This window comes from Armigeres subalbatus, chromosome 1, assembly GCF_024139115.2.
Source record: "Armigeres subalbatus isolate Guangzhou_Male chromosome 1, GZ_Asu_2, whole genome shotgun sequence".
Classification (NCBI taxonomy): Eukaryota; Metazoa; Arthropoda; class Insecta; order Diptera; family Culicidae; genus Armigeres; species Armigeres subalbatus.
Window position 1 is genome coordinate 97062923 of NC_085139.1, and position 27537 is coordinate 97090459.

General features: G+C 41.1%; 1 protein-coding gene across 2 annotated transcripts in view; it reads left to right on the plus strand.

The window, feature by feature from the left end:
• The window catches only part of LOC134203386 (dedicator of cytokinesis protein 3), a 266225-nt gene that overhangs the window by 41147 nt on the left and 197541 nt on the right, over positions 1-27537 (plus strand). For both annotated transcript variants that reach the window (XM_062678260.1, XM_062678267.1), the window contains exons 2-3: positions 20379-20620; positions 21237-21385. In XM_062678260.1, coding sequence (XP_062534244.1) covers positions 20379-20620; positions 21237-21385 — 391 coding nt within the window. The remainder of the gene's footprint in view (positions 1-20378; positions 20621-21236; positions 21386-27537) is intronic.

The following is a 27537-nucleotide window of genomic DNA, read 5'->3' on the forward strand; positions in this document are numbered from 1 at the left end:
CGGTGTGCAGACTATCCGGTCCGATGACCGGTCTATACATTTCCTCCCTTCCTACCTGTGCGTTCATGTCACCGATGACGATTTTAACGTCCCGCAGTGGGCATCCATCGTATGTCTACTCCAGCTGTGCGTAGAACGCTTCTTTCTCGTCGTCGGGTCTCCCTTCGTGTGGGCAGTGCACGTTGATGATGCTATAGTTGAAGAAACGGCCTTTAATCCTCAGCTTGCACATCCTTGCGTTGATTGGCTGCCACCCAATCACGCGTTGGCGCATCTTACCCAGCACTATGAAGCCGGTTCCCAGCTCGTTGGTGGTGCCACAGCTTTGGTAGAAGGTAGCCGCTCGATGTCCGCTTTTCCACACTTTCTGTCCTGTCCAGCAAATCTCCTGCAGCGCCACGACGTCGAAGTTGCGGGGATGTAATTCATCGTAGATCATCCTGTCGCAACCTGCGAAACCTAGCGACTTGCAATTCCATGTTCCAAGCTTCCAATCGTGATCCTGTATTCGTCGCCTAGGTCTTTGCCGATTATATCGAGTCGCATTATCTCTTATATTGTTCGTAATGATTGGTTTTCTAGGCGGTAAGATGCGCGGATACTAAGCAAGACCATGCTGAAGGTGGGTGGAAGGTGGGTAAAGGGTTCGATTCCCGTCCGGTCTAGGGAATTTTCGGGTTGGAAATTGTCTCAACTTCCCTGGGCATAAAAGTATCATCGTGTTAGCCTCATGATATACAAATGCAAAAATGGTAACTTGGCTTAGAAACCTCGCAGTTAATAACTGTGGAAGTGCTCAATGAACACTAAGCTGCGAGGCGGCTCTGTCCCAGTGTGGGGATGTAATGCCAATAAGAAGAAGAACAGGGCCCACTGTCAAACCCCACCACATCCTAGGCAAGCCCCACAACTCGCAGATGGCCTGGGGAGGGATCGTCAAGCCCTTGGACATAGTCCCTGCTGCCCGTAAGGAGGGGACGAGACAAATAAGACAACCCATATAAGAAATGACGGGATCTACGATTTGGTCGTAACTTATTTTGTAAAAAACATTGTAAGACAAACCACGGTATGTATCCGACAGAATAAGCTTCCCTCTATCAGATAAGAGAAGAAGTGTTGGAGAAAAAACGCTTGCATTCTACGGAATCCATAAAACAATGTTTGTTTACAAAGTAAGTTACGCCCAAATCGCAAATCAGTCCCGACATAAGGACAAATAAAACGAATAAGACAAACAAGACAAATACAAACAAATACGACAAATAATAAAAATAAAATATTCCTCCAGAAGTTGCTTCAAATATTCCTCCAGGAATTCGAGCGGATTTTCATCAAGGCATGCTTCCGGATATTCTTCCAGGAATTCGTCCAGATATTCCTCCGAATATTTCTCCAGGAATTCCTCTGGATATTCCTCAGGATATTCCTTAAGGAATTTGTCCAGATGTTCCTCCATGAATTTGTCCAGATATTACTCCAGGAATTCGTCCGGATATTCCTTCAGGAATTTTTCCAGATATTCTTCCGGATTTTCCACCAGGAATTCGTAAAGATATTCCTCCACAAATTCCTCCGGGTGTTCATCCAGGAATTTGATCGTATTTTTATCTAGGAATTCTTCCGGATTTTCCACCAGAAATTCATCCGGATATTATTCCAGATATTCCTACAGGAGTTCGTCCGGATATTCCTCCAGGAATTTTTCCTCAAGGAATTTATTCAGATATTACTCCAGGAATTTCTCCGGATATTTCTAAAGGAATTCCTCCGGATATTCCTACAGGAGTTGCTTTAAATATTCCTACAGAAGTTAGTTTAAATATTCCTCCAGGAATTCGAGCGGATATTCATCCAGGAATTCCTCCGGATATTCCTCAAGGAATTTGTTCGGATATCCAGGAATTTCTCCGGATAGTTGTTTTGGAATTCCTCTGGATATTCCTCCAGGAATTCGTCCGAATATTCCTCCCGAAATTTGTCCAGATATTCCTTCACTTCAGGAATTTCTCTTGATATTTATCCAGAACTTCCTCCGGATATTCCTCCAGGAGTTCCTAAGAATATTCCTCCAGATATTCCTTTAGGAATTTCTCCGGATTTTCCTCTAGGAATTCTTCTGGATATTCCTTCTGGATATTTGTTCGGATATTCCTCAAGGAACTCGTCAGGATATTCGTCCAGACATTCCTTCGGGAGTTCGTCCGAATATTTCACCAGGAATTCCTCCGAACAGTATTTCGGATAATCCTTCAAGGAAATCGTTCGGATATTCCTCCAGGAACTCTTTCGGATATTTTTTCGAATATTCTTTCAGTATTCATTGTCTCAAATCGTTGTATTGCTCGTTAGTGAGGTCTTCGTTAGAATATTCGTGTGTTGTATGGGCCCCTTACTACCAAAATAGCATAGCGCGTATTGAATCCATCCAGCGCAAATTCGTACGCTTCGCCCTGCGTCGCCTTCCCTGGAACGACCCGACTAATTTGCCGCATTACGAAGAACGATGCAGACTGATAGGTTTAGAGCTTTTAAGTACACGCCGTGAAGTATCAAAAGCACTTATTGTTTCTGACCTTTTGCAATCTAGAATTGACTGTCCAACCTTGTTATCAAATTTAAATATTCATATTCCTACTCGAGAGCTTCGTTCAAGATCCTTTATTTATATCAGGGGTGCCCGAACAAATTACGCCCATAATGAACCCTTCGTAAGCATGTGTCGTATCTTTAATCGATGTTCTACTGCCTTTGATTTCCATCTTTCTCGTTCTGCACTTCGAAGAAGTTTTCTTCTTATATTATCCCCACCTCGACACACAACACATTGAAACACACGCAACACACAGTTACAGATTATATATAATTGTAGTTTGTAAATAGAAGTAGTAATAATAGTTAAGAATAATAGTATTAAGCTGAATTTGTATATCATTTGCAAGCATTGTATTTTCTGTTGATATGAAAAGAAGAGGTGGTTTTGCGCCCATTTGAGAAATCGCTCAAGTGCTCTACTCAAACGGGCTTTTCCCTGCTCCAGACAAATAAACAAATAAACAAATAAATTCTTTTGAATTTTCCTCCAGAAACTCATCTCGATATTCCTTCGGATGATCCTCAAGGAATTCGTCCAGATATTCCTCCAGGAATACATCAGATAATCCTTCAGAAATGCTCCAGAAATTCTTCCAGATCCAGGAATTCATCCGGATATTCCTCCAGGAGTTTCCAAGGATATTCTTCCAGGAATTCGTCCAGATATTCCAGATAGGAATCTCTCCGGATTTTCCTCCGGAGATTCCTCTCGATATTCCTTCGGATGATCCTCAAGGAATTCGTCCAGATATTCCTTCAGGTAAACATCCCGATATGAGTGTCCCTACTTCGGTAGGGTAGTGCGTGTGCTACTTCAGCAGAGAGCGAGTGATCTGCTTGTGTTGAGGCAGGAGTGTCATAGTGCGTCATCACTATTGTCACCTCGAAGCACGGCAGAAGTTTGAGTGTGGACTGCGCATGCCGAAGGAGTGTCGTAGCGTAGTATCGTTCCCGAGCAAAGGCAGATAACTGAAATGATATCAAACTGATAACATACTAAGTTATCCTTATTATCATTTTGATATTTAGTTATCAATGGTGTGATTAACTGATAACTGATTAATAACACATTTTATTATCAGTACAAATTTGCCTTTTCTTTACAATTTCGCGTCGTTCAGATATCGTGCTAAGCATTCTATTCTTGTCTTGTCTTGTCTTAGCACATGCACAGCCAGTATTGAAAAGCATCCTGGAAATGTCGGTTGTATTTCCGAGCATTTATTATTATTAAAACGGCCGTATTGAAACGGCCAGACCCACCATGCAGGCTTGAATTTGGGAGCTAATCCATACCTCCCCGGCAATCAGATTATTTAGTAATTAATAACATGATCAACGAAGAGTTTTGAATCTACGAAAGGAAGAAACGGGGACAGCCGTACAAACCGTTTCACATTCAGGGGAAAGATGATTGACGAATCGTTGGGAGTGACTTTGCAAAGAAGATTATTGTACACTCCTAAGCATTATTCTATTCTTTCAAACAAACTAACTTATGGAAACAACTTCCCTAGGTATGGTGAATGCTCATCCCAATATGTTCAACACGAGATAAAATTCTACCAAATAAAAACTGCGAATCTTTCTATAATCAGATTTGCCATACACACTAGGATTAAGATTAATCCAGCTTTCCGTTCTCACCATAATGGCGGATGCTATAAAAAGTTTGACAAGAACTGTTTCTAAACACTGAACTGAAATTTTCGTCTAGGCAGATTTCGGAACTGGTAACTGGGAATGTCGAATAATCAAGAAATTGGAACGATCTGGTGTGATTTGGAGAAAACAATCATGCTCGCTTTGAAGTCGATCTAGAGTGCGGCGCTGCAATATGCTCAACTATTGGCAGTTTGAACCCAGCTTTGAATGCAAAATACAAACCCGGGCAAGATCGTTATCTACAATCAAACCTCCATGAGTCGATAGTTAAGGGACGGTCTCCTCATGGAAATATCGAGATGTGGAATAGAAAATCATTAGGAAGGTGTACTGTCATCACAGTAACCCAAAAAACATTTTTTTAGTATGGAAAAAATTACTTCCATGAGTCGATATCAAGTCATAGAACATCAGCTCCTGGAGGTTCGACGGTATATACATAAAAATGATTAAAAAAAGTCCAGTCAAAACCGATACACTGAAGACGACCTTACTATTGAGGTCGAAATCCGTATCTGTCAAGGTACAATCAAGAGGTGGAATTAAAGGGATGGTACAAACTCATCTTATGACAAGGGAAATATAATATGAGTTGAGGTTTCTGTTGTCTAGATTTGATTAGCGAAAGGATTCTTCAAATAGCACTGAAATCGAATTACAGTGTGGCGCAGCTAGCAACCTAATGATAGACAATTAGTAAGAAAATCTAACCTGAGCAAGGTCGGGAACGATTTTCTAGTATTTATATAATATATTATATATTTAATTAGTCACAACTGAAAAAAAGTATTCAATAAAAGGATGATGAACTGTATTTATCCTATTTGATTGCCGATTCGCTATTTCGAATTAAAGTCGGTTGTCATTTTTGTTATGTTGACTGGTAATTCAACCAAAATGATAACAAATCTAGTTATCATTATAACTGGATAATTAAGTTTGTTATTTATAAGTTATTCTGCTTTGCTATCTGTCCAGCCGACTAATATTTACATAAAATGGTCATGGCACCATGATTTGATTATAGTCTTCAGTAAATACAAGATAGTAGAAAGCGTAGTGCTCTTCTCTTCTGCATAAGAAAGCGTAATTGGGTGAGTGCCTATAGAGACGACGCCGTACAATCACACGATTTGAGTTCGAATCCCAGTGAATGTCAACATTTTTTTCAATGCGTAACGAAGTCGGCAAAGAAGATTTAACTATTTTGGTCGATAAAACAGTGATGACTGATAACTAAATAATAAGTAAATTAGTTATTTGAGTAAATAACATGTATAACAAAATGTGTTATCAACTTGGTATCAGTGATAACTTAATTTATTTTCATTTAGTTATTTCAGGAATGAAATCCTGGTATTATTTTTGTTATGTTGGCTGTTAATTCAGCCAGTTTGGTTATCAAAATGTCCGATAACCGGATAATCGAATTTGTTATCAATTAGTTATTAATTTCTGCTCGGGTTGACCCCTACTTGGGTAGGGTAGCGCGTGGTCTGAAGAGTGTCTTAGCGTAGTATCTGTAGGCCCAGGCAGTTACCGCTAGACTCTTCGAGGCATGGCAGTGAAGTGTTAGAGTGAGCATCCAAGTAAGTCTCAAATGGTGTGAGTGCCTGTGTGAATGTGTACATTAAGTACAGCTTATCCTCCAGAAGTAATGCTGGAAAGCTGTCCCGGGGAGAAATTAGGGTTGAAGCCCAAGGAGGGTCTAATGGGTGAGAGTTCCACACTTCACTATACTGCCATGTGGTAGCTTGGCAACTACTACGCGTATGCTGGATCAGTGCATTAGCATTTTTCTTCTTCTTCTATGGCTCTACATTCCAACTGAAACTTGAAATTGAAAGGTTTTCTATGCCCGTCATTGCATGAGTATGTATCTTATGTGGCAAGTACAATGGATACACTATGCCCAGGAAAACATACTAGACCGGACCGAGAATCGAACTCGCCATCTCCGGATTGGCAATCCTACGTCATTGCTCGCTACTGGAGACCCTCAGTAGCATTACTCCTTGTAAAAAAAACTCGAGGTTTCTAAGACAAGATAGTATTCTGAGAGAAATATACGGGCAAATTTCTGGAGGAATTTCCTGAGGAAACCTTTTGAGGAATATCTGAAGGAATTCTTGGACGAATACCTGGACGAATTCCAGAAGGAATATCGGGTGAAATATCTGGAGGAATATTCGGAAGATTTCTTGAAGGAATATCCGTATGAACTCATGGGAGAGTATTCAGTATTATTCCTGGAGGAATGTCTGGAAGAATATTTTCGCGGAGTATAATCCGGAAGAATTTTTAGAGTAATATCCGGAGGAATTCCAGCGAGAATATCAGGAGGAACTCCTGAAGGATTATTGGGAGGAATTCCTGGATGAATATCCGAAAAAATATCTGGAGGAACTTTCGGAGGAATTCCTGGAGGAACATCTAGAGGAATTGCTGAGGGAATCTGGATGAATATATTGAGGAATCTCTTGATGAATATATGGAGGAATTCCTGGTGAAATATCCGGAAGAGTTCCTGGAGGAATATTTGAAGAAATATCTGGAAAAATATTCTAAGAAATTCCTGGAGAAATACCTGGACGAATATCCAGAGGAATCCCTTTAGAAATACCCGGAGGAATCTCTGGAGGAATATTCGGAGTAATAGCCGGAGGAGTTACTGGAAGAATATCCGGAAAATTTTCTGGAGGAATATCCGAAGGAACTCCAGGGAGAATATCAGGAGGAATTTCTGAAGGAATATCCGGACGAATTTCTGAGCGAATGTCCAGGGGACTTTCTAGAGGAATTTCCGGATGGTAAATTCGGGTGAATTCCTGGAGGCATATTCGATGGAATATATGTAAGAATATATGAAGGATTTCCAGGATGAATATCTGGGAGAATTCTTGGTGGAATGTCCTATTTCCTAATTACTGGTGGAATATCCGGAAGAATTCATTCCATTTATTTAGCTTACATCTAAACAGATAACACTGAATCAATAATTTGACGCCACAATACACGGTTCGAGACCGCATCTCTCTATCCTCGAATGCGCCCCACGCTCGCCAAGTCGTTTTGCACATGGTGTGCCCACCTCGCTCGCTGTGCTCCGCGCCGTCTCGTACCTGCCGGTTCGGAAGCGAACACCATATTTGCAAGGAATTCCTCCTAATATACCTTTGGGAATATTCACATAAATTTTTGAAAGAATATCCGGAGGAACTCCTGGAGAAATATCCGAAAAAACATCTGAAGGTGTGTTCGGAGGAATTCCTGATGAATTTCCGGAATAATTTCTGGAGAAATATTCAGAGGAATATCTGTAGGAATATCCATAGGAATTCCTGGGAGAATATCATGAGGAACTCCTGGTGGAATATCCAGTGGACTTCCTAGAGAATTATTTTGAAGTGTTTCTGGAGGAATATCTAGAGGAGTTCCTGGATGAATATCGGGAAGAATATGTGGAGGAGTTTACGAAGGAATTCCTGGACGAATGCCTGGAAGAATATTCGGAGGAGTTCATGGAGGAAATTCGGGACCAAAATCCGGAGGAATTCTTGGAGAAATATCCGGAAGACATCATGGAGGAATTTCCAGATGGATTCCTGATGGCATATCCGGAGAAGTTCATGGAGGACTATTTGAAGGAATATCTGGAGGAATTTTCGAAGGAATTTCTGTAGGAATATCTGGAAGATTTTTTTTGCCTTTCTCGTATACAAAGTAAGGCTATATGTTCGCTCCAAAAACAAACTTTTTATAGAAGGCTCGGAGACCCATAGTGTTTTATACCAATCAACTCAGCTCGACGAATTGAGGTGATGTCTCTGTGTGTGTGTGTGTATGTGTGTGTATGCGCACAAAAAGAGCAAAAAGTCTAGCTCACTTTTTTGTACTTACCCATACCCTTGATCGATTTCTTTGCAACAGGTTGCATTCGACGCAGTATTCTGCCCTATTGTTTCCTATTGAAAATTGGCCATATCGGACTATGGGCTCAAAAGTTATGGCTATGTTTAAAACTCACGAGAAAGGCTATATCACCGCTAGGTGGATTAATCTCGGTTTTTTATTCCATAGGAAAGGGACGAGTCTGGACTTAAACCCACGACCTCCTGCTTATAAGGCAGAAGCAGTAGCCACTAGACCACCGAGCTCGTCTATGTTGTTCCAGAAAACGCACATGTTTTCATACACCCAGGTTTTTTACACTGTTGGAATTCATTAATTTCTCGGCGAACTTTCACAGCTTTTTAAATACCACCTGAATTTTCTTTGATTATTTGTGATTTTTTTCGTGGGGTTAACTCATTGATTAATTGACGATGAAGGTCTTAAACGACTAAAACCAAACCGTGTAAAAAACCTGGGTGTATTCCTAAAACAGCTGGTTTTTGTTTATTTTGATCTCCCCATGGGCCAGAAGAACCGGATGAATGCTAACATCAGATAGAATCACAAAAATTTACCACGACAAGGTATAGTCAATTGAATTCAAAATAATTTTGAAAATTAGGAGCTGATTTTTTAAATGGTTTATTACACGAGGTAAGAAATTCAATAAACATAAAAAAATAGTACCTTTTCCGGGATGAACTCGAGAAAAAAAAATTATCATGAACAATCAAATAAATATATGACAATGTAGATAATCAAACGTCTAACCCGGTGCTCCAAATTATTTTCAAATATATATAATTTTGAAATTTTAAAAATTATTTAGAGAATTGCTTTCTATATCTCGCTGTGGAATTTTTTTTTATTCTACTTTTTCTTTTTTATCATTTCTCCTTTCATTTCTCTTTAACTTAGCATAGAATAATCCGATTTTGATATAACCGGAACTCTCAGACCGGGACTACTGGATGCTGACACTCTTCTAGTATTCTGTCCCCATGCTCAGATTGGCCCTTGGTTCCGAGTTTTCCAAGGGTATGTTAAAAAGGCATTTTTTCTTCTGCTTGTCATTTTATGTGACGTTTACTTTCATCATGTTTTATGCTTTCCGCAGAAACTAGAACTAATATGCCGACCAATGCTGGCTGCAGATCGAAAATCCATCAGATATACGTAGAAATATGGTCATTTCCATGAAAACGGTACGGAATTGGCCATACACCCTGAACAGATGTCACATTCGCAGAACACCCGGACCCTGTTACAAATTGGCCTGGAAGTCTTACATATTCATCGTCTTGGAAAAACAAGAAATTTGATACCATGGTACCAGATGGTTCCAAAACCGGACCCTCTTCGGAGACCCCTGGGACCTGCTATAAGGGGACGGAAATGGCCATATGAAAGCAAACGTCACATAAATAAAATGACAAGCAGGAGAAAAAAATGCTTTTTTCACATACCCTAGGAAAACCCGGAACATCTCCGGTGGCAAAAGGCTAATCTGAGATTTTGAATGGTGACAGAATACTAGAAGAGTGTCCGCGTCCGATGGTCCCGGTTTTATCAAAGTCGAATTATTCTATGCAAACTAATGCTGATTTGAATTTCTAGAAAAGTTTGCCTATCACAACCTTTTTGCCGGGATGAACATACATACACACGAACACACAGACATCACCTCAATTCACTCATTTTTTGAGATTTGGGCTAACGACATCACCTCAATTCGTTGAACTATTTTGATCGGTATATAACACTATGGGTCTTCGGGCCTTCTATAAAAAAGTTTGTTTTTGGAGCGAACATATAGCCTTTACGTATATCTAGTAGGTAGGAACCGATGTGAGATGTGTACAAAGATGCTTGCGGGTTGATTAGTTAATTAATTAATTATTTTTATAAAAATCACAGTGAGTTTTCGGACTTCTTTTCAAAACATTGATTTTGGAGTGGGAAATTCGATTATCTTACATTCTATTTGGAGCCGTACACTCTTTCAATATTAACAAATTAGGCAGATTTAAAAAAATGCACACCACTGGCATCACTGGCTACAACTGTCGCAGGCACAAACGAATTTGTACTTGAATGCATCATCAACCCGGAGGGCAGCATGCGGCTGCAGCAGCAGCAATCGAGCAATGAAACCATCGCCATCGCACGTGGTGGTAAAACTTAATGCCACTTCCGGACCTCTCGAGGAAGGCATAGAGAGGTAAAGTAATGCGGCATCAAACAGTGGAGAGGTTGAGAGTCGTGAAGGGGCTTTGCATAGTTGGATTTTGCCTTCAAGACACTTGCACCGCAGCGCAGTCAACTCGTTCGTATATGAATTGAAGTTGGACTACCGCTCAGTTGTAAACCAGTGTGTACTAAACATTGTATTAGTTTCTACTGAATAACATTTTTAAGAAACATCATCCATCTTACTTAAAGTCATTCACAGTCACACTTAATCAAAATAAGAAAAACAAGAACATATTCGTATTTCATGAAGTTTTACAAACTTAACATTTTATTTCTGAGCAAATCTTAAAAGTATGAGAAACAATTGAACAACCGCTGGCATTAAATTACACTTGTTCTTTCTTCACCTTATTATGTACCAATCAAGTCGCATTCCGAATAAGAAGAAGGAAGTCCGGTGTGCGTGTAGCGACGGCGGCGGTGTTCCCTGCCTTGCTGTATGCGACTCGTGTGTGACGGTTTGATCAAGTGCGCAAAACAAATTGGCACCCGACGGTGAAAGAAAGGAGTCAGCTTGGCTGCGCGTGAAATCGTCGTTCGTTCGTGCCACATCGCTACTCTCGTTTCTAATTGGCGGGCATGCACCGCGGGTGAACGATTGCACGAACAACCAACGGTCACTTCGATCAATATTGCGGTGCGGAGAATGAGCCAAGCGCGGTGCCGTATTCGAGTTAATCCGGTAGTCATTGTCGTAAACGAGTTCCCATACGTGGTGACGAAAAAAATTATGTGGGTAGGAAACTTAAGCACGTTCGAGACAAACGTACTTTGATTGTTTGCTACAAAAGCATTTGCTGACTCAAATTGCTAGTTGTTTAAAAAAAACCATTAAACCACCTAGTAGTGATATTGTTTTCCTCGCATTTAGCCAAGACACCAACCTTTTTGGTACACCATTTTTATCATAACTTGTGAACGCAATGACCGATCGTTATCAAATTCAATAGCGTTGTCGGACTACACAGCAAATAGTTTTGAAAATTCAACGACTCCCAAATAATGAATTAACATTCGATACTCAATTCAATTTGACTGAATTTTACAAGCAAACACAGTTTAATTTTTTTTTCAACTGGAAAGAACAGATCGATTGGATTTTGCGTTTATTTGCATGCTCCAAATATGTGCATGAAGATGTATTTTATTTCGTTCTCGGAGTGAAATGATAGCCTTTCGGTAGGTACAGCTTTGTTGTACGAGAAAGGCAAAAAGATACAAAGTGGCTTTAGCGTATGATCCATTTTTTGCCACAATTCCACTTAATTACGCAAAATGCTCGTTTATCTTACTTGACAATGTTGGATGATGCTTACTGGAAACAGTTCAAAATGGTTTAACAGAAATGAAAGATGATCTGACATTTGCTAGTGTTGTGTGGGAAATTTCTGGCGTTATTCGACGTAAGTGGGCGATTTTGTGTAAGCATATTTATGATTTTTCATTGTATGAGATGATCCGGAAGGACTTATTTTGGCATAATATTCGAATGCTTCTTTTTGCAAGTTAGCTTCCAATGTTAGAATATCTGGGAAAAATATATCAACTCACTACTATTAATCACAGATGTTTTGCCTTTCCGACGGTTTCTCAGTCACTTAGCTTTGTTCAGTTTTCTTCTCGTCTCGACGGATGATGAATCATGCAGCGGCCAGCAGGCGTCTAACGAAACGACATCTAATGTTATCATCGCAGCCTCTGCGTGCAAAGGCATCGTGCAACAACAAGGGGTCAATTTCCTGACATAATTCTCATTAACTTATTCCTCCGTGTGGAAAAGAATACATATTCGTTGTAGAACGGTCGGTTGGAGAGAAAGAGACATGTGTACCGTAATCCGGTGGGAATACTCATATAAAGTGGAGCTGTATTGATCAAACTTCATGGTAAAATGTTTATAAATTTAGAAATGTTTTACTTCAAAGTCAAAGCCAATAAAAGTGAGATTCAGTGAAATTGAAGTATGTATCCTGAAAGTGTATTCACTTGGTAAAAGAGTTAACAATTTGTACCCGGACTACGATACTGATGTGAAACACGTAGAAACTGTGAAGAATAAAACCCAATACTTTAGCAGATTCATCTAGTGATTAAACTACCTTTATCCCCATAACCCCATTAAACTCGATTCATACTTACAGTAGGTTTCACGTCTTTTAATTTTTTCTTAGAAATAGAAAATAATGCTCAATTCCAAAACGTTTTTTGAATAAAACAACCTTTCGGTACACTGAGAAGGCTAATAACAAAAAAAACAAAAAACTAGGTTGGAATTCGATATTGTGGGAAGAGTGTAACGTGACTCTTGTTTATGTTTCTATCGCTTCACACTAGCGCGCATCGAGGAATTCCCCGGTGCATTGCATGCCAGGCGAGTGACTTCATATGTTCTAATAGCGGGGAGACACCAAAACACTACTGGTCTGGATGTAGCTTGTAAAGGGCGTCGCCGCGACGCCGGCCTTTGTTGTTGAGCTTTGTTTAGTTTGGCACATCCTGGGCCCGCGCTCTCGCGCATTATACCAAAAACCAAGACGACCTCGAACTACATTACACGTTTTCATGTGCATAGGGAAATTAGGTAATCCATGGCTTCGGCCTCCAGCGAATAGCTCCCGGACGGGTGGTATCAATTAGCGTGATGACAAAAGCGCGGCAGCAGCTCCAATTTAGGAAATTAGAAATTCTAATGCCTATTTTGAAATTTACATGTGTTGTGTGCTTTCGGTTCAATAAAGCGTAATTAAGGAATAAATCAAGGTGGGACAGCTCGCTGGTGTATTTAGTGACAGCTTTAAAACAGGTGCTATTGATTGGTAATCGTACGACTGATGTGACTCATTTCCGAACCGCAACCATTCACGCACTAATCCATCGTTATAGTATCGCCGTCAGCTTCTCAACTGTAGCGTTGTAAAAGTGCACATGTGTCTATTATTTTAATTTTTGCCGATCTCACTTGCCACCAGCTTGCGGCTTTGTGTTTCGTTTCTCGCTACACTTGCTCGAATAAACGTTCATCTGCTGAAAAGACGATGATTAATTCAATCATTTCTGAGAATAATGAGAAACGACATCCCACAACCACGGATTGATCTCAGACAGAAATGCAAAAAAAACTGCTTTTTCGTTCCTTTATACATTAAATATATTGCAGATACAGACTGTTACAGAAATTATCAGCACGCTTGTTTTTTTTTTACTATTTAGAACTTTTTTAAATTTTTGGCTACGTGTAGTTTATTATCTCGTCTAATTTCTTCTAGCGTCGAGTTTTGCCGTTTTTATGGAATATAAGTCATGTTTTAGGATTTTTCCTTCACATGGTTTTGAGGTGTTTGCAGAACATAGTTTTAATTAGTTTCTTCAAATTTCTCATCAATATCCACACAAAATCCATTGCATATGGATCATACTTATTTACCAAGCATTACAGGTGTCAAAACTTGAATATTGCAACCGAAGGAGAATTAGAGGCATTTGACATTCACAGGGTGCCGCTGCGAAAATCGTCAAATAAATGTTGAGACCTCGTTTTCACTTATTTATTATGTTTTATTTTATTTTATTTAATCAGTGTTGGCTTTTGACTATGATTCTTAATGATCCCCAACATACACCAAACGTCAAAGTAATTTGATTTTTATGCCACGCAGGTATTAATTTTCTTATAATTAATCGAGATAAAGTTTTGCACTTTTTCGAGGTTTTCTAACCTTCGCAACATATTTGCAACCACAACTAAGGACAATTCGACTGATCTAATAGCTTCAAGTTTTTTGCTAGCTGTTACCGTAAAAATTGTCAAAAATAAAAAATATTTTCTAAATTTGACGCAAAAAAAATACAAAAAAACTGATTAATCCAGCCAGTGGTGTTGGTGCCTTTCTCGTGTAAAAAAAAAACTAAAAAATATGAGTGAGTGTTTTTTAGCGTGTTTTGCGCATAAAAAAAAGGTATTTTAACCATAACTTCCGATTCCATAGTCCCATCCCATCCCAGGATTCTCAGTCCAATGAAACTTGTTGCGAGTAATTCGGCCAATGCTAAGTTCCAAAAAGTGCGTCTACAAAATTTTCATTTTTTTTTTCATTTTTTTTTATTTTTATTTTATTTTTTTTTCATTTTTTTTACATTATCGCTCCCCTGTGCTTGAACGATTACATTTGCTATTTTAACAATCATCCTAAATTTTTAGCCAATTTGGTTGTAATTTGAGTGAGCACGCGCAATATAAATTTCGTATGAAAATCAATAAGAAAACAGTAACTTTTGGGCAAAACGCTCCACAACGCTTCCCAATAAGCTTCAAAAACGTATGAATACATTGGCTACATAGCAAATTTAGCAAGGAAGCAGCTCATCTTTGTTGCGAAACGATTTGATACTTACAAGAAAAGTTATTAAGGATTAATCGTGGGAAATTCAATTTAACACGTAAAAGAATAACATCAATATCAATAATGAGCATTTTTGTTTTATACATAACTTTGCTTACAAAAGTCAAATCGCTTCGCAACAACAACTGTCTTTCAGCTTAGAAAGTGTTCTATGAAGTCGACGTGTTGCTTATATTCAAATAGTTCATGGGCCACCTCACGGAACGATCTTTTACATCAATGTCGATTTCCATAGTAATTTTCATACAAACTTCAAATGACGTGTGCACAATCAAATTACATCCAAATCAGCTAAAAATTTAGGAGGTTTATTTAAATGGCAAATGCAATCGTTTAAGCATCGGGGTGCAAAAAAATCAAAATTTGAATCACTCCAATGTACACACACATACATACATACACACAAACAGGGAGGTGGGGGCAGCAGGGACTTTGTCCAAGGGCTTGACGACCCCTCCCCATGGCCACTGCGAGTTAGACAGGGACCATCGTCCCTAACCCCTAATCCCAAGGCGTCAAGCGACCCGTGCCGAGGGGATGCATGGCCAGGGGGGTGAAATAATAAGCTAGGCCTTTAACGGAGCCTGTGGGGTACCTGGGCACCCTCCACAGTAATTGTCCCTTACCGCGTCATGCTGGGCTCTGGCGTGGTGGACCTCTTTTCCCGAGCAACTCGTGGGACCAAAATGGAAAACCAAGTCAATTCTTCAATTAGTGGTAGTAGTGTAGGCGACAACCCCTTCGCAAGAGGCGGGTTGTTCAGGTCTCCGCCTAGGAGGCCAGAGGCAATAGTCGGCAGCTCAGTGCGCAGCGCCAGCGTGGATCACTTAACCTTCATGTCGGCTAAAAAACGCCGGTTATTGACGGCCCATGGCTTGTGGAGGCAATGAACCGCAAACGCGATGGGCTTTCGGCCTTCGAGGAGGCGACGGAACAGTTGGACGCCATCATCGACTTTGCGTCATCGAAGCATAATATCAGCAAGGACCTCAAGAGGAGCTTGCAGAAACTTCGAAAGTCGATGCTGGACGCCAAGCTGGAGAGGGCGGTCGGGACGGCCAAGTGTAAACCCGTGAAATCCGTGGAGTCGAGGTCTACCCAGACTGAGGCCCAAGGATTCGCGGACTCGGGCAATGTCGAATCGACCGAAGGCGTGCCAGCGAAGACGGTGGTACCAAAGTCTACCCAGACTGAGGCTCAAGTATTTGCGAGTACGTCGGGGGTGACTGCTCCAACGGAGCAGACACAAAAAACGGGGGAGACAGTCTCCAGGGGATGAGCCCCCTGGGGCCGCTCCAAAACGCGGAGGGTTACTACCCCGAACAAGAGTAGTGGGGCTGGGAAGCTGAACCCCGGCCAGGTACCCCCAGAACCGAGGGAGGAAGGACCTGGAAAGGTCCGTCCACCCAGGAAAGACGGTGGTAAGGGGTTACGGCAGGCTGAGAGTTCTCAGCCGCACCAGACCAGGGAAATAGAGGGGGATGACGCCTCCTTGATCCTGGTCAAGAACAAGAGGAAACCGAAGACGTCAAGGGCCGAAAAGAAGGCCCAGGTGAATGAGGGTAGCAAGAAGTCTAGGGTAGGCACCAATCGCTCCAGGGGCGATGCTCTAGTCATCACGGCGGACGAGGCTAAGTACTCGGACGTCTTGAAGGCGATGAGGAGTGACGTCAAGCTCGGTGAACTCGGCGCCGACGTACGTCGAATAAGACGTACCCGGATAAGCGAGATGATCCTCGAGCTGAAGCGGGGCGTCTCGCAAAAGGGCACCGCCTTCAAGAAGTTGGCGGAGGAAGTCCTAGGTGAGACTGTCAAGGTGAGGGCACTCACTACGGAGGTGAATCTAAGGGTTAAAGACCTGGACGAGATCACCGAAGTCGAAGAGCTCGTCACGGCACTGCGGCGACAGTGTGAAGTGGAGACGCCCACCGCAGCCGTTCGGCTACGGAAAGGTCCGGCAACCCGAAGTTTGCTTAAAGTGCCTGGAACCGGGGCACAAGCAATGGGACTGCAAAGGCCCTGACAGAAGCAATCTCTGCCGACGCTGCGGATTGGAGGGACATAAGGCACAATGCTGCGCGAACCCTCCGAATTGTTTGATTTGCTCCAGCCAAGCTGTGAACAGCAAGCACCTCATGGGGGGTTCGATGTGCTCGGCGTTTAAGCGTGCTGCAAAATCACAGTGCAGGTAACGCAGCTGGCTTGCTCGGCCTTGCCCGAGTGTTTGGTGTGCGCAGGTTTAGAGGAAACGGCGGAACGCTCATGTTTTCGCGCAATGCGTGACCACATGCTTGCCACATGTGGTCTGGACACTATCCCGGACAACCTAGTTCGGAGGAAGTGTAAAGATGAAGTTGGCTGGAACGCCGTTTTATCGGCTATCGCCCTAATCGTCTCAGAGCTATACAGAAGTGGAGAAGTGGCGCGTGGATTCACGGATGGCTAGTTCAGGCGCAAATAAGAGGTGGTCCAAGGGATCGGAGTCGGCTTCATGGGTCATACCGGTGGTCATGTCCTGTGGTCGAACTCGATCCTTTTATCGAACAAGTGGCCGCGCGAAGAACAACATGAGGGGCAGCAGAGACTATGTCCAAGGGCTTGACGACCCCTCCCCATGGCCACTGCGAGTTAGGGGGCCTGCCTAAGATCTAGTGGGGTTGAGCAGGGAGCTCTGTTAAACCTCTCCAAAAAGCTGCATGTGTCCATAAGCAGGCCCTATCAAACCCAGTCAACACATGAACGTATATGGTGTCGTGTAGGATGCTGAAGTGCAGGCGATAGAGGTACTTTTCCACACAACATGTATGTATATCGTCTCCAATTTAGCATCTTGTATTGCACCATGTGCGATTTTATGTAGACTGGGAAGCGATCGTGTGCCGCTCAAAGCGCACAAGCCCAACACGAGTGCCAACCGGCACATCAGGATTAATACCAGTGAGATCCTGATTACGGTATACTGGTCAAGGCAAGTGACAGACACGCGCGCGCGAAAGTTATGCAAAATAAACGACATGTAAAATGAACGTAAATTTACATTCTTACTTAACGTCAAATAGAGATAAAATAAGGGTTGCTGAATAACATTAGCTTTCCGATTACTATCAATTATTTTCAATCCCTGTTTCTTTTTACTTTTCTTACGTTAATGAAATGATAACGCGGGCGCCTAATCCGAAATTCAAATGAACAATCGCTCACTTTGAGCGATTGATTGTTTATTCTCGCGAAGAATGAACAATTGAACAAATTAAGGAAATGCTAATACTGCTGTGTTTCATAGGTCACATCACTTTCCATGGTGAATCCCGATCTATGTTACTGATTACCCCACCCAACTAACACTACTTCCTTCCCGTGGTAAATGTGGAGATGCAGAGGTATTCTCGGTCTCTAGTAGCAACAATTACCACACACTCACATTCCCTCCCTTTTCCAACTGACTGTAAGGACTTGGCCGGCGCCGTTATTGATCAATATTTGCGAGCTGCTGAAACGTGCACTTCGAGAATAGTTGGTAAATCCCAACCACTATTTACTTGGATCGTAGTGCAATTTGCACCAGTTCGGTTCAATCATGGAGTAGCAACCATTGATATGTACAGTCAGTCTAAGCTAAGCTAAGCTAAGCAAGTGGCCGCGCGAAGAACAACATGGTATCGTCGCTTTCGCGGCGTCGGTCAACCGGGCGGGTTCCGAGCCCGAGGACGGAAAGGGGTCCTCGTCAAGGCTGGGGCAGGCGCAGGCACCGCGTCGGCAAGTCCCTCTGTGTGCTGGCGAATAGGCCCTATCGCAGAAAGGTAAATTTGGGGTGCACGCGGCATCATCATTCTTGATACCAGTCGTGCAGAGGGAAGCAGGCGCGAAGTCGACCCTTCCCACCTTCCGAGGACACGATACCATGGTGTTCTTCCAAAAAAGGCGAGTTACGATGTTCGGTGCTGCAAGGACACGCAGCTAACCTCGAGGGTGCGTTGTGCACTGGCCCCCCTTTGAAGCATTACTTTCTGGTTGTACCGAAGGGACTATGGGCTTGGCGGCAATGGAAACGGTTTAGCGGGTCGGGGATGTAGTCCTGCCTCCCTCGTTTGCTGTTGGAGGTGATCCCTAAACCCACACTTCCTGGACAACCCAGGATGTCTGTTGAGCAGGGGGACCTCCATTGCTTAGGAAGAAAAAAAAAACACATACATACGCACATACAGACATCACCTCGATTCGTCGAACTGAGTCGATCGGTATATAACAATATGGGTCTCCGGGCCTTCTATCAAAAGTTGTTTTATGAAGTAGTCCTATAGCCTTTCGGTACAACTTTGTTGTACGAGAAAGGCAAAACGAAATTGCCAATTTATGTGTTAAAGTACTTTATTTATCTGAAAATCTTTAAATCGAAATAATGCGAAGTTTGAAAATATTGAAAATTGTCTCGACTTCACTGGGCATAAAAGTATCATCGTGCTAGCCTCATGATATACGAATGCAAAAATGGTAACCTGGCTTAGAAACCTCGCAGTTAATAACTGTAGAAGTGCTTAATGAACACTAAGCTGCGAGGCGGCTCTGTCCTAGTATGGGGATTTAATGCCAATAAGAAGAAGAAGAAGAACAATTCTTTTTAACAACGATATCAAACTGCATCTGATTCAGATACATATGATATATGAGCGTTGAAGTTATTTTTCACTAGACAACAATCTAAATACAGTTCAATGTTAAAACTCAATGTATGTATGTTAAAACTCAAGGGCAGGTGAAAATTGCAGATTTTGGCTTTAATTAAAACTTCTAAATCGTTGTCCATGTCACAAAATTCTTTAATTGCTCAGAATGTTCACTTTCCATATAAATTATATATTTGTTTTGTTTGTTTTGAATGTTTTGTTGGAAATTCATTGAAATCAAATAAAAGTAATAGTTTCTCCCGGTAGTTTAAAGTAATGATCAAACAATAGCTTTAGGATGGTACCTCAAATGGTTTCGATTCCAAATATTTTGTCGGGTGAATTCGTTGATAGTTCTACCTCATCTTTCTAGAACATTGTTACCATCAAAAACTCTAATCGATTCATCGGCAGCCATATAGTACCCATTTATCCTGTATTTTACCTTGTTTCGGGGTACCTTCTATTTTTGTTACTTGGAAAACTCTTTATTGTTTTTGAAAATTTTGCATTTTTTACGGAAATGTTATATTCATTTCTCGCGTGATTTTGAAAACGTCGTAAGTCCAAAAGAGAGGCTCTCTTTGTTTACTTTCTCTTTCGATTATTACGAAGCCATATTAACATTTACATCGGATTTTTTAACAAAGAACTGAAGAAAAGTGCTTTTTCTAGCGTGTTGATGGGAAAATATGGCATTAAATGCATAACTAGCTTAGATATAAGTGAAAGAGAGCGTAATGAAAGAGAGTATCTCATTTGGACTTACGACGTTTTCAAAAATCACGCGAGATTTGTTGTTTCTAGCCTGATTTCTTTATTAACAATTTCTTATGTCACATGGATTTTTTTTTAATTTTTGGTAGGTGTTTTTATTTTTAACGTTTTCTCCCATCCTCTGTTGCAGCAATCCACAACTGGCACGGCAATGTCACACACGGCTTGGCCCTGGACGTCGGCGATTGCGTCGAAATATTGGAAGAAACGACACACTGGTTTCGTGGCACATGTCCCCGGAAGCCCCGCCGGGTGGGCCTCTTCCCCAAAACGTACATCCACCTGAAAGACCTCGCCAAGGTGGACCCCGTGGTTGGCGAGTGCACACTGGTGCTCCGCGAATGGTCCGAGATATGGAAGAAACTGTTTGTGGTGAGTATCGTTAAAAGTATGCTCGGCAGGTTGTTGTTGGTCGGTTTCCTGTGGTGGACAGCCTTGTTTGGCACGCGCGCGCCCGTGCGGGGTTCTAAGCGATTGTTGTTCAAAATTGTATGCTAATAGCGACAGATATTGAATCATCTAACAGCCTGTCATTGAGCGTCATCCTCAAATTACGTAATATTAAAAGTTGTAAGTTATTTAAAGAGCTTTTGTATGGATGTGTACTTCTCCTGGAATTTACTTGTGTTGCGTTACGTTATTTATGAACTACGCTCCACAAACGTTGATAATGATGTGAGCACCACGCACTGCTAAGGAGTGTCTTGTGTGCATGTTGATTGATAGTTTGATTGATTGATAACCATTTTAATCGTTCCTGTGCGCTACTGGCTTTATTTGCATAAGAGTGCCATGTCCAATTACTATTGACTTTTGTCATAACGAATCTAAATTTAAATCTTTCCAACTCGAGTTTTTCGTTGCTATTTCTCTATCACTTGAAACCGTCATGGGACAGTTATGAGAATGGTGACAGAATATTAAACTGCCAATAACTGTACGATTATCACTGATCAGTATTACTTTCATTCACCTCCGTTTCTGCTAGGAACGAGAAGAATACAAATTCACCTCGATTCGGAAGGGAATGCTGACACTGCTGGAGTGTCGACGGGAGCTGCTGAGTGCCACCCTGACCCAAGATCAGACGTATGATCTGCAGACGAAAGTGACCTCCAAGATTGATTGGGGCAATAGGTAAGTAAAATGGGTACAGCATGGATGATGGGTGTGTATTGGTAGTTGGGGATGAAGAAGCTCTTACAGATAGAGTATGTGGCTCAAACCTTAGCCTAGTATGATGTAGTTGAGCACATTAATCATTGTATATCTTCATATATTGAAGCTCTAACCAAAATTATTCCACCAGACGTCTTGCTTACTTTTGGTTATAACGCCAAGTAGTCAAAAACAACAATAATGGCGCACAATCTCTTATTATCAAAGTTTCGACCGAATGTTCGGCAAATTTACCTAATCTTAGCTCGGGTGGTGCATGCTTTATCAGTCCATGAAAGGTTGGTGGATTATCGAATACCGCTAATATTATTATTTATTTCTCAGACTAAGGCCGGAGTGGCCTGTGCAGTAAATAAAATAAAAGTCTTCCCCATTCAACTCGGTCTATGATGGCTGCGCATCGCCAACCATGTAGTCTACGCTGCCGTAATCTGAAAAAGTGACGAATGCGCCATTTTACAACAAACATGTTTTCCATTTTTCTGTTAAATAGTACGATGAATACTACTCGTTAACACCATTTTTGGAAAATGGCGTACACGTCACTTTGCCAGATTACGGCAGTACGATGAGTTTGCAAATCGTCTTCCATTTGATGGATCCACCTTGCTCGCTGTGCTCCTCGCCTTCTCGTTCCTGTCCGATCGTTGTTCAGAACCATTTTCCCGCAGCTTATTGTCCGACATTCCGGGCACATAGCCAGCCCATCGTAGTCCTCCGATTTTCGCGGTGTGAACGATGGATGGTTCTCCCAACAGCTGATGCAACTCGTGGTTCATTCGCCTCTTCCATGTACTGTCTTCCATCTGCACCCCGCTAAATATAGTATGCAACACTTTCCTTAGCTTAGCTTGATTGACCGTACCTATCGTAGTTGCTAGTTGTGATTCGCCGCGGAACAACAAATAATGCACAGCTCACCAATTGAATAGTTTTTTCGGGACTAGAAAGCTATTCTCACTGTACATGCTTCGGAGTTTCTTTAATTTAAGACCAATAACGATACCTGCGACGTCCTCATAGTCAATTAGGATAAGGGGAAGGAAAATTAGTTCGACACTCATTGCTACAAGAGACCGAGGAATCCTCTGCATCTCCATGAGCGCACCGGAAAGCAGTGGCGTCTCGTGGACTTTTGCTACACCTGTTCTACCATGTTGATAAAAAAAATTATCAAGCTGAGTGGTTTCGCATGGAAGTTGGGCATTTAATCTAATATTATAACCTTTTCTTGTACAACTTAACCAAATATTAGAAAAAAACAATTTAAATAGAAAAGATTTACAAAACAGTAAATGACTTATTTTTCTCTTTTGTTACAAAAATGTTTTAAATTTAGATGCACTTAAAATTTTAGACTCGGAAATCGTCTAAAATCTAACTTGGTAACAGTTGGGCAATAACTGGATATTGCTCAGAATAGAGATCTTTCATATTGGCTCATTCCACCATTCAGGGTACACGGGTCCCATTGCCGCTAATATTTAAACTCTCACATATTTTGTTGCTGTGAAAGAAATGTTATTAACCACTATTAGTATAATAATTATAGTATATAATAAGTATATAATTATACAATTATTGTTTGATGCGACCCCAGATTGTGACGACCAATGAGTCACATTTAGAAGCTGAAATGTGTTCCAGATATTTAATTTTTCAAATTTAGTGAAAACTATACCTTTGTCTCTATGTTGATTGATTTTGAGTATTCGTAAAAAAGCATTATTTAAGGCTCAAGATTCCATCACAATGTTTTGAAAATTAATGACTGTATCGCTTGTTTGTAATAGTGATGCAATTGGCCCAAAAAAGTGCAGCAGTGATAAATAAATTTTGTTTACAATTGGGGTGGGTGGAAATGGGGTGGTAAAATATGCCAGCTGACACATAATGTTGCCAGACTTGACGAAATGTTTATTTTATATCATAACACATGTTCACGGTGTATCAAATATATGGATATTTATCGGTTTAAAAAAATTTATACACCACTTGGAATGTAACAGAAGCTTACATAACATGTTTAAATATTTATTTCTGGTTTATTTGTTCAATCCGACAAACAACAATGATTTTTTCCAATAAATAAATCTGGCAACGGTGAAGAGATGATCATTTTCATGTGTATACACACCTTTGTTTGCGTGTTGGCTGGCGTATACGTTGTATTGTTCGGATTGAATGAAGTTGCATCGCGTAGATTTTGTACTCACCATTTCACTTATTGCGCTAGTGAATTTGAGTCTTCCGCATTTTATTACATTCACAATACGGTCGTCAAATTTGTCGCTCACTTCGATTTTTGGAAAGCAGTTTTTGACAGTTTTTGGACGTGAAGTGAATTAATTGGTGTCCAGGATTAAAGAAAAATGTGAAACTAAGTTAGTGATTAGTTTTTAGGAGTGATAAAATCACGAAAACAGTGGGAAAAAATTAAGTGAAAAATCAAGTGGGTGTGTATGTGTTTGATCCGAACGTTCGAACGTTAGTATGCGTTCGATGAACATACGAATGTCGGCCTAGGAAAAAGGCAGTTTTCAGTGTTTTTCCAGCAATTCCTTAGTAATTACTAGTTTCAATAAGTGAAAAATTAATATGGAAATGCCATGAATATATTATGATGAAGGGTAAGTCGGTAAAAAGCCCCAAAATATTTAATTTCATTCAAAAGTGCATTAGTATTAGTGCGGATTTGAATAAATCATCGTCATTATCGGATTGATTACGGTTTATAGAGCCTTAATATCTCTTTTGAAAACGCAAACATTAATTTAATATTGTTCTTGATGCATTGCATATTCATCACGAGAAAAAAGAAAAACAAACTGTTTCCAATCATCGGCGCGAAAGCGTGCGCGGTGCGCCTTTCGGCAAAGCACAGCCCGACACTACGATCGAGTCTAACCGAAGGTGCGTCGCGTCGTTGATTGTTCTCGCATCGCGTCGAACGGGTTTGACTCCTGCGCGCATAGCAGAACTTGCATCTAAACGTTCTTGCTTCGCATGCGAAAGAGGATGATGTGAGAAAACAGAGAAAGCTTTCAACGCTCACGCTGGTTCTCTGCGCGCGGAGGAGGAAATTATTTCAAATCATTTGTCATGGCGCAAAACTTTAAATTTGACTTCTGGCAGCGCTGATGTTGGTTCTTCATTATAGATCGTACGACTGGCAAAAGCTTTCTATGTGATGGGGTGTGGTTTTTCAGAGAAACACACATTTAGCTGCAATTTGACTGTACGCCAAGCATGTGGCGTTAACTTGATCTGGCTACGAAATATTTTGTTTCTTTAGATGTTTAGATATTAAAATCATTGGAAATATTACGTTAAGCTTTGTTTAAAAAAATTACTGAGTAAATTATTTATATTTTATAATTAATTACCAATACCTACATTAATTTCTTACTTCTGACCTAAAAATGGTTACCTGTTCCATGAACAGGTAGAACGTATGGACGAGTCGCCCCTGCCGGAAAGGAATAGTATGTTAGTTGAGAAGGATTTTCTTTGGAAATCGCCTTGGTAAGCGACTAATTATTTCATTTAAACGACGCCATATTCATGATGATACAAAAACGGAAAAGCAACACGTGTCTTGCGTATTTTCCCGAAGACTGATTCGATATCTTAACTACTTCGCGACGACTAAAACATGCACTGCACAACGCTTGCTTGATAGCTGCTCCGAAAAAACACGCACTGAACTGATTAAATTTATTACCAGTCGAACAATGCAGAACACAATATTTCGACAGATCGCGCGATTGTTCTGCTGTCCGGAACAAGAGAAAACACGCACTGAACTCTCTGTACTCACTTGCTCGATGGCTACAGCAAACTATCGAAGAACGCGCTTTTTTGACGCAGAATTACGTCTTTCGGTAAGACAGGGGGGTCGTTCCAAAGTTTCAAATTTAGGACCGTCACGAAAACAGGTCAGGAAGGATGAGCCAATAATTCAGCCGTTTTTCAACGGATTCCGGAGATTCTGGTATGAATCGATCAGTAAGATCTCTAAGATTCTATACAACTATTGTAAACAATTGATTTAATGCATTTAACTATTGAAAAATTCAATTTTGCCAACCAATATTAAAATTGCACTTTAACATTAAATTGCCTACATTTTGGCTATTAGCCATCTGGCATAAACATGCATAAAATGTTGATGATCAAATTTTGCATTCACTATCGCACTATACGTAATTCTACGTTCTATTTGCGGTCGTATATTTGATCCAACCCTCTAGTTTTGTCATTTTTTTTTTTCGACCGCGCACGACATGCGCATGAGCCACCGAACACAATATAGATATTTTATTTCTTTCCCGACGACTAAAACACCCACTGCACTTACTTGTTCGAGGGCTACTCCGGCCGCGCAATGAAACAAGAGAAAACACGCACTGAACTCAATATAGGGTAGAAAACTATTTGGGCAGCACCCTCAATTCCCGTCCACAACGTTCATTACTCGAGCGCATTACAACCAAATTACAGTCCCATCCTGATTTTGGCAACACCCGTTTTTGTCTACCCCCGATTTTGGCAACACCCGTTTTTGGCAACATTTTCTTCCCGATTTTGGCAACAACCTCGAAAATATTTTTTTATTACTTTTTAGAGCTAATGCGCTATATAGCCATCAAGTCGTTTTGCTCATTATGCGCCTCTTTTCTGGTATCAGCCGAGAAACTGTCATTTTATCATTTTATCCGGCTTTCTGCTTGCATTCCCGTATAGATAATAAGAAAACGTTTTATTTCAAAGAATCTTATTGTTCAAAATTGACACAAATTTGTCTAGCGATTAATATCAGAACTCTGTTGGCTTTTCTAGTGTCCTGATGTGTCAATTGCATAACGAGCCTTTTGATTCCAGTATGTTTGCCAACAGTTCAACAGTGTAATGGTGAGAGTTTGGTAACATGTAAGGCATTGATTGGCAGGCATTGAAAAAAAAAACAGATTATGAGAAAAAATCGGGATAATCTAAGCCAACTTGATGCTCTTCCGCTGGGCAAGTTATGAGCTTCCTATGATCTTTGAAATTGGACGTTCGATGATTTACCGTTGATTGATCTTCAACGCTCATCAATGGAAGCCTATTGAGTGAAGCGAATCACTTGGTAACACAATAATGAGTGTCGTTACGGTGTGCTGATAGAAGAAGCCATTCAATCATTCTAAAAATGAAGACCTCTATTAGTCTGGAACTCTAGCACACTGAATGGGAGGCGTTGATACTTTCTCTCGCCTATCTTATCACCTTAAAAGAAGAGCGAGGTACTTATACGAAAACCGTCGCTAACATGGATACCTCACCATAGCTTGATTTGTTAGAAGGTGTTGCTCATTGTTTATCACAGCAACGAGCGCTCCTACTCGCTGTTTGGCATCTATCTGAGCGAGCGGTTCACTCATTGGCTATGGATGCTATGATTGCAATAGATCAATGCTCACTCACATTTCCAATGCCTGCTCTCGAGTGTTCTGTTTGTGATGGCGAAGTATCAGAAGTGGAGTACCTACCGTGAAGTTCCCATGAGATCGTTGGTGTAATTTAAGCTGCTTCGATAGGCGAGTGATGCGTCACATGTAGTTTTATTATTATTTATTCAGTCTAAGGTCGGAGGGGCCTCTGCGGTACATAACAGTTGTCTCCGTCCACTGCTGTACGTCACCAGTCATGCAGTCTACGAAGGGTCCATAAATCGTCTTCCGTACGACCGATCCACCTTGATCGCTGCACACCTCCCCTTCTTGTGCCTGTCGGATCGTTGTAGAGATCCATTTTTACTCCAAGTGCGCGTTGATCCTCCACAAGCATTGTCCAGATCTCGTGCCCAAGGAGGACTACCGCCACCGGTTTAATGAGGGAGTCTGTTTGATACGGATCTATTTGATGCGAACTCTATTCGATCGGAATATTTTTTGGAGTTCAAAGTACGTACGCTTTCCTTCCAATGTTTGTTGGGTAGTCCGATCTGCTTTGCTTCCCTCTTCAGTCTGATGTAGGATTCTTCCATCTTTTCAAATGTATAATAACGAAAGTAGTGCATAGAGAACGTGAGTGCGATGACCTGTTAGTCGAGTGTAGTTAACCCA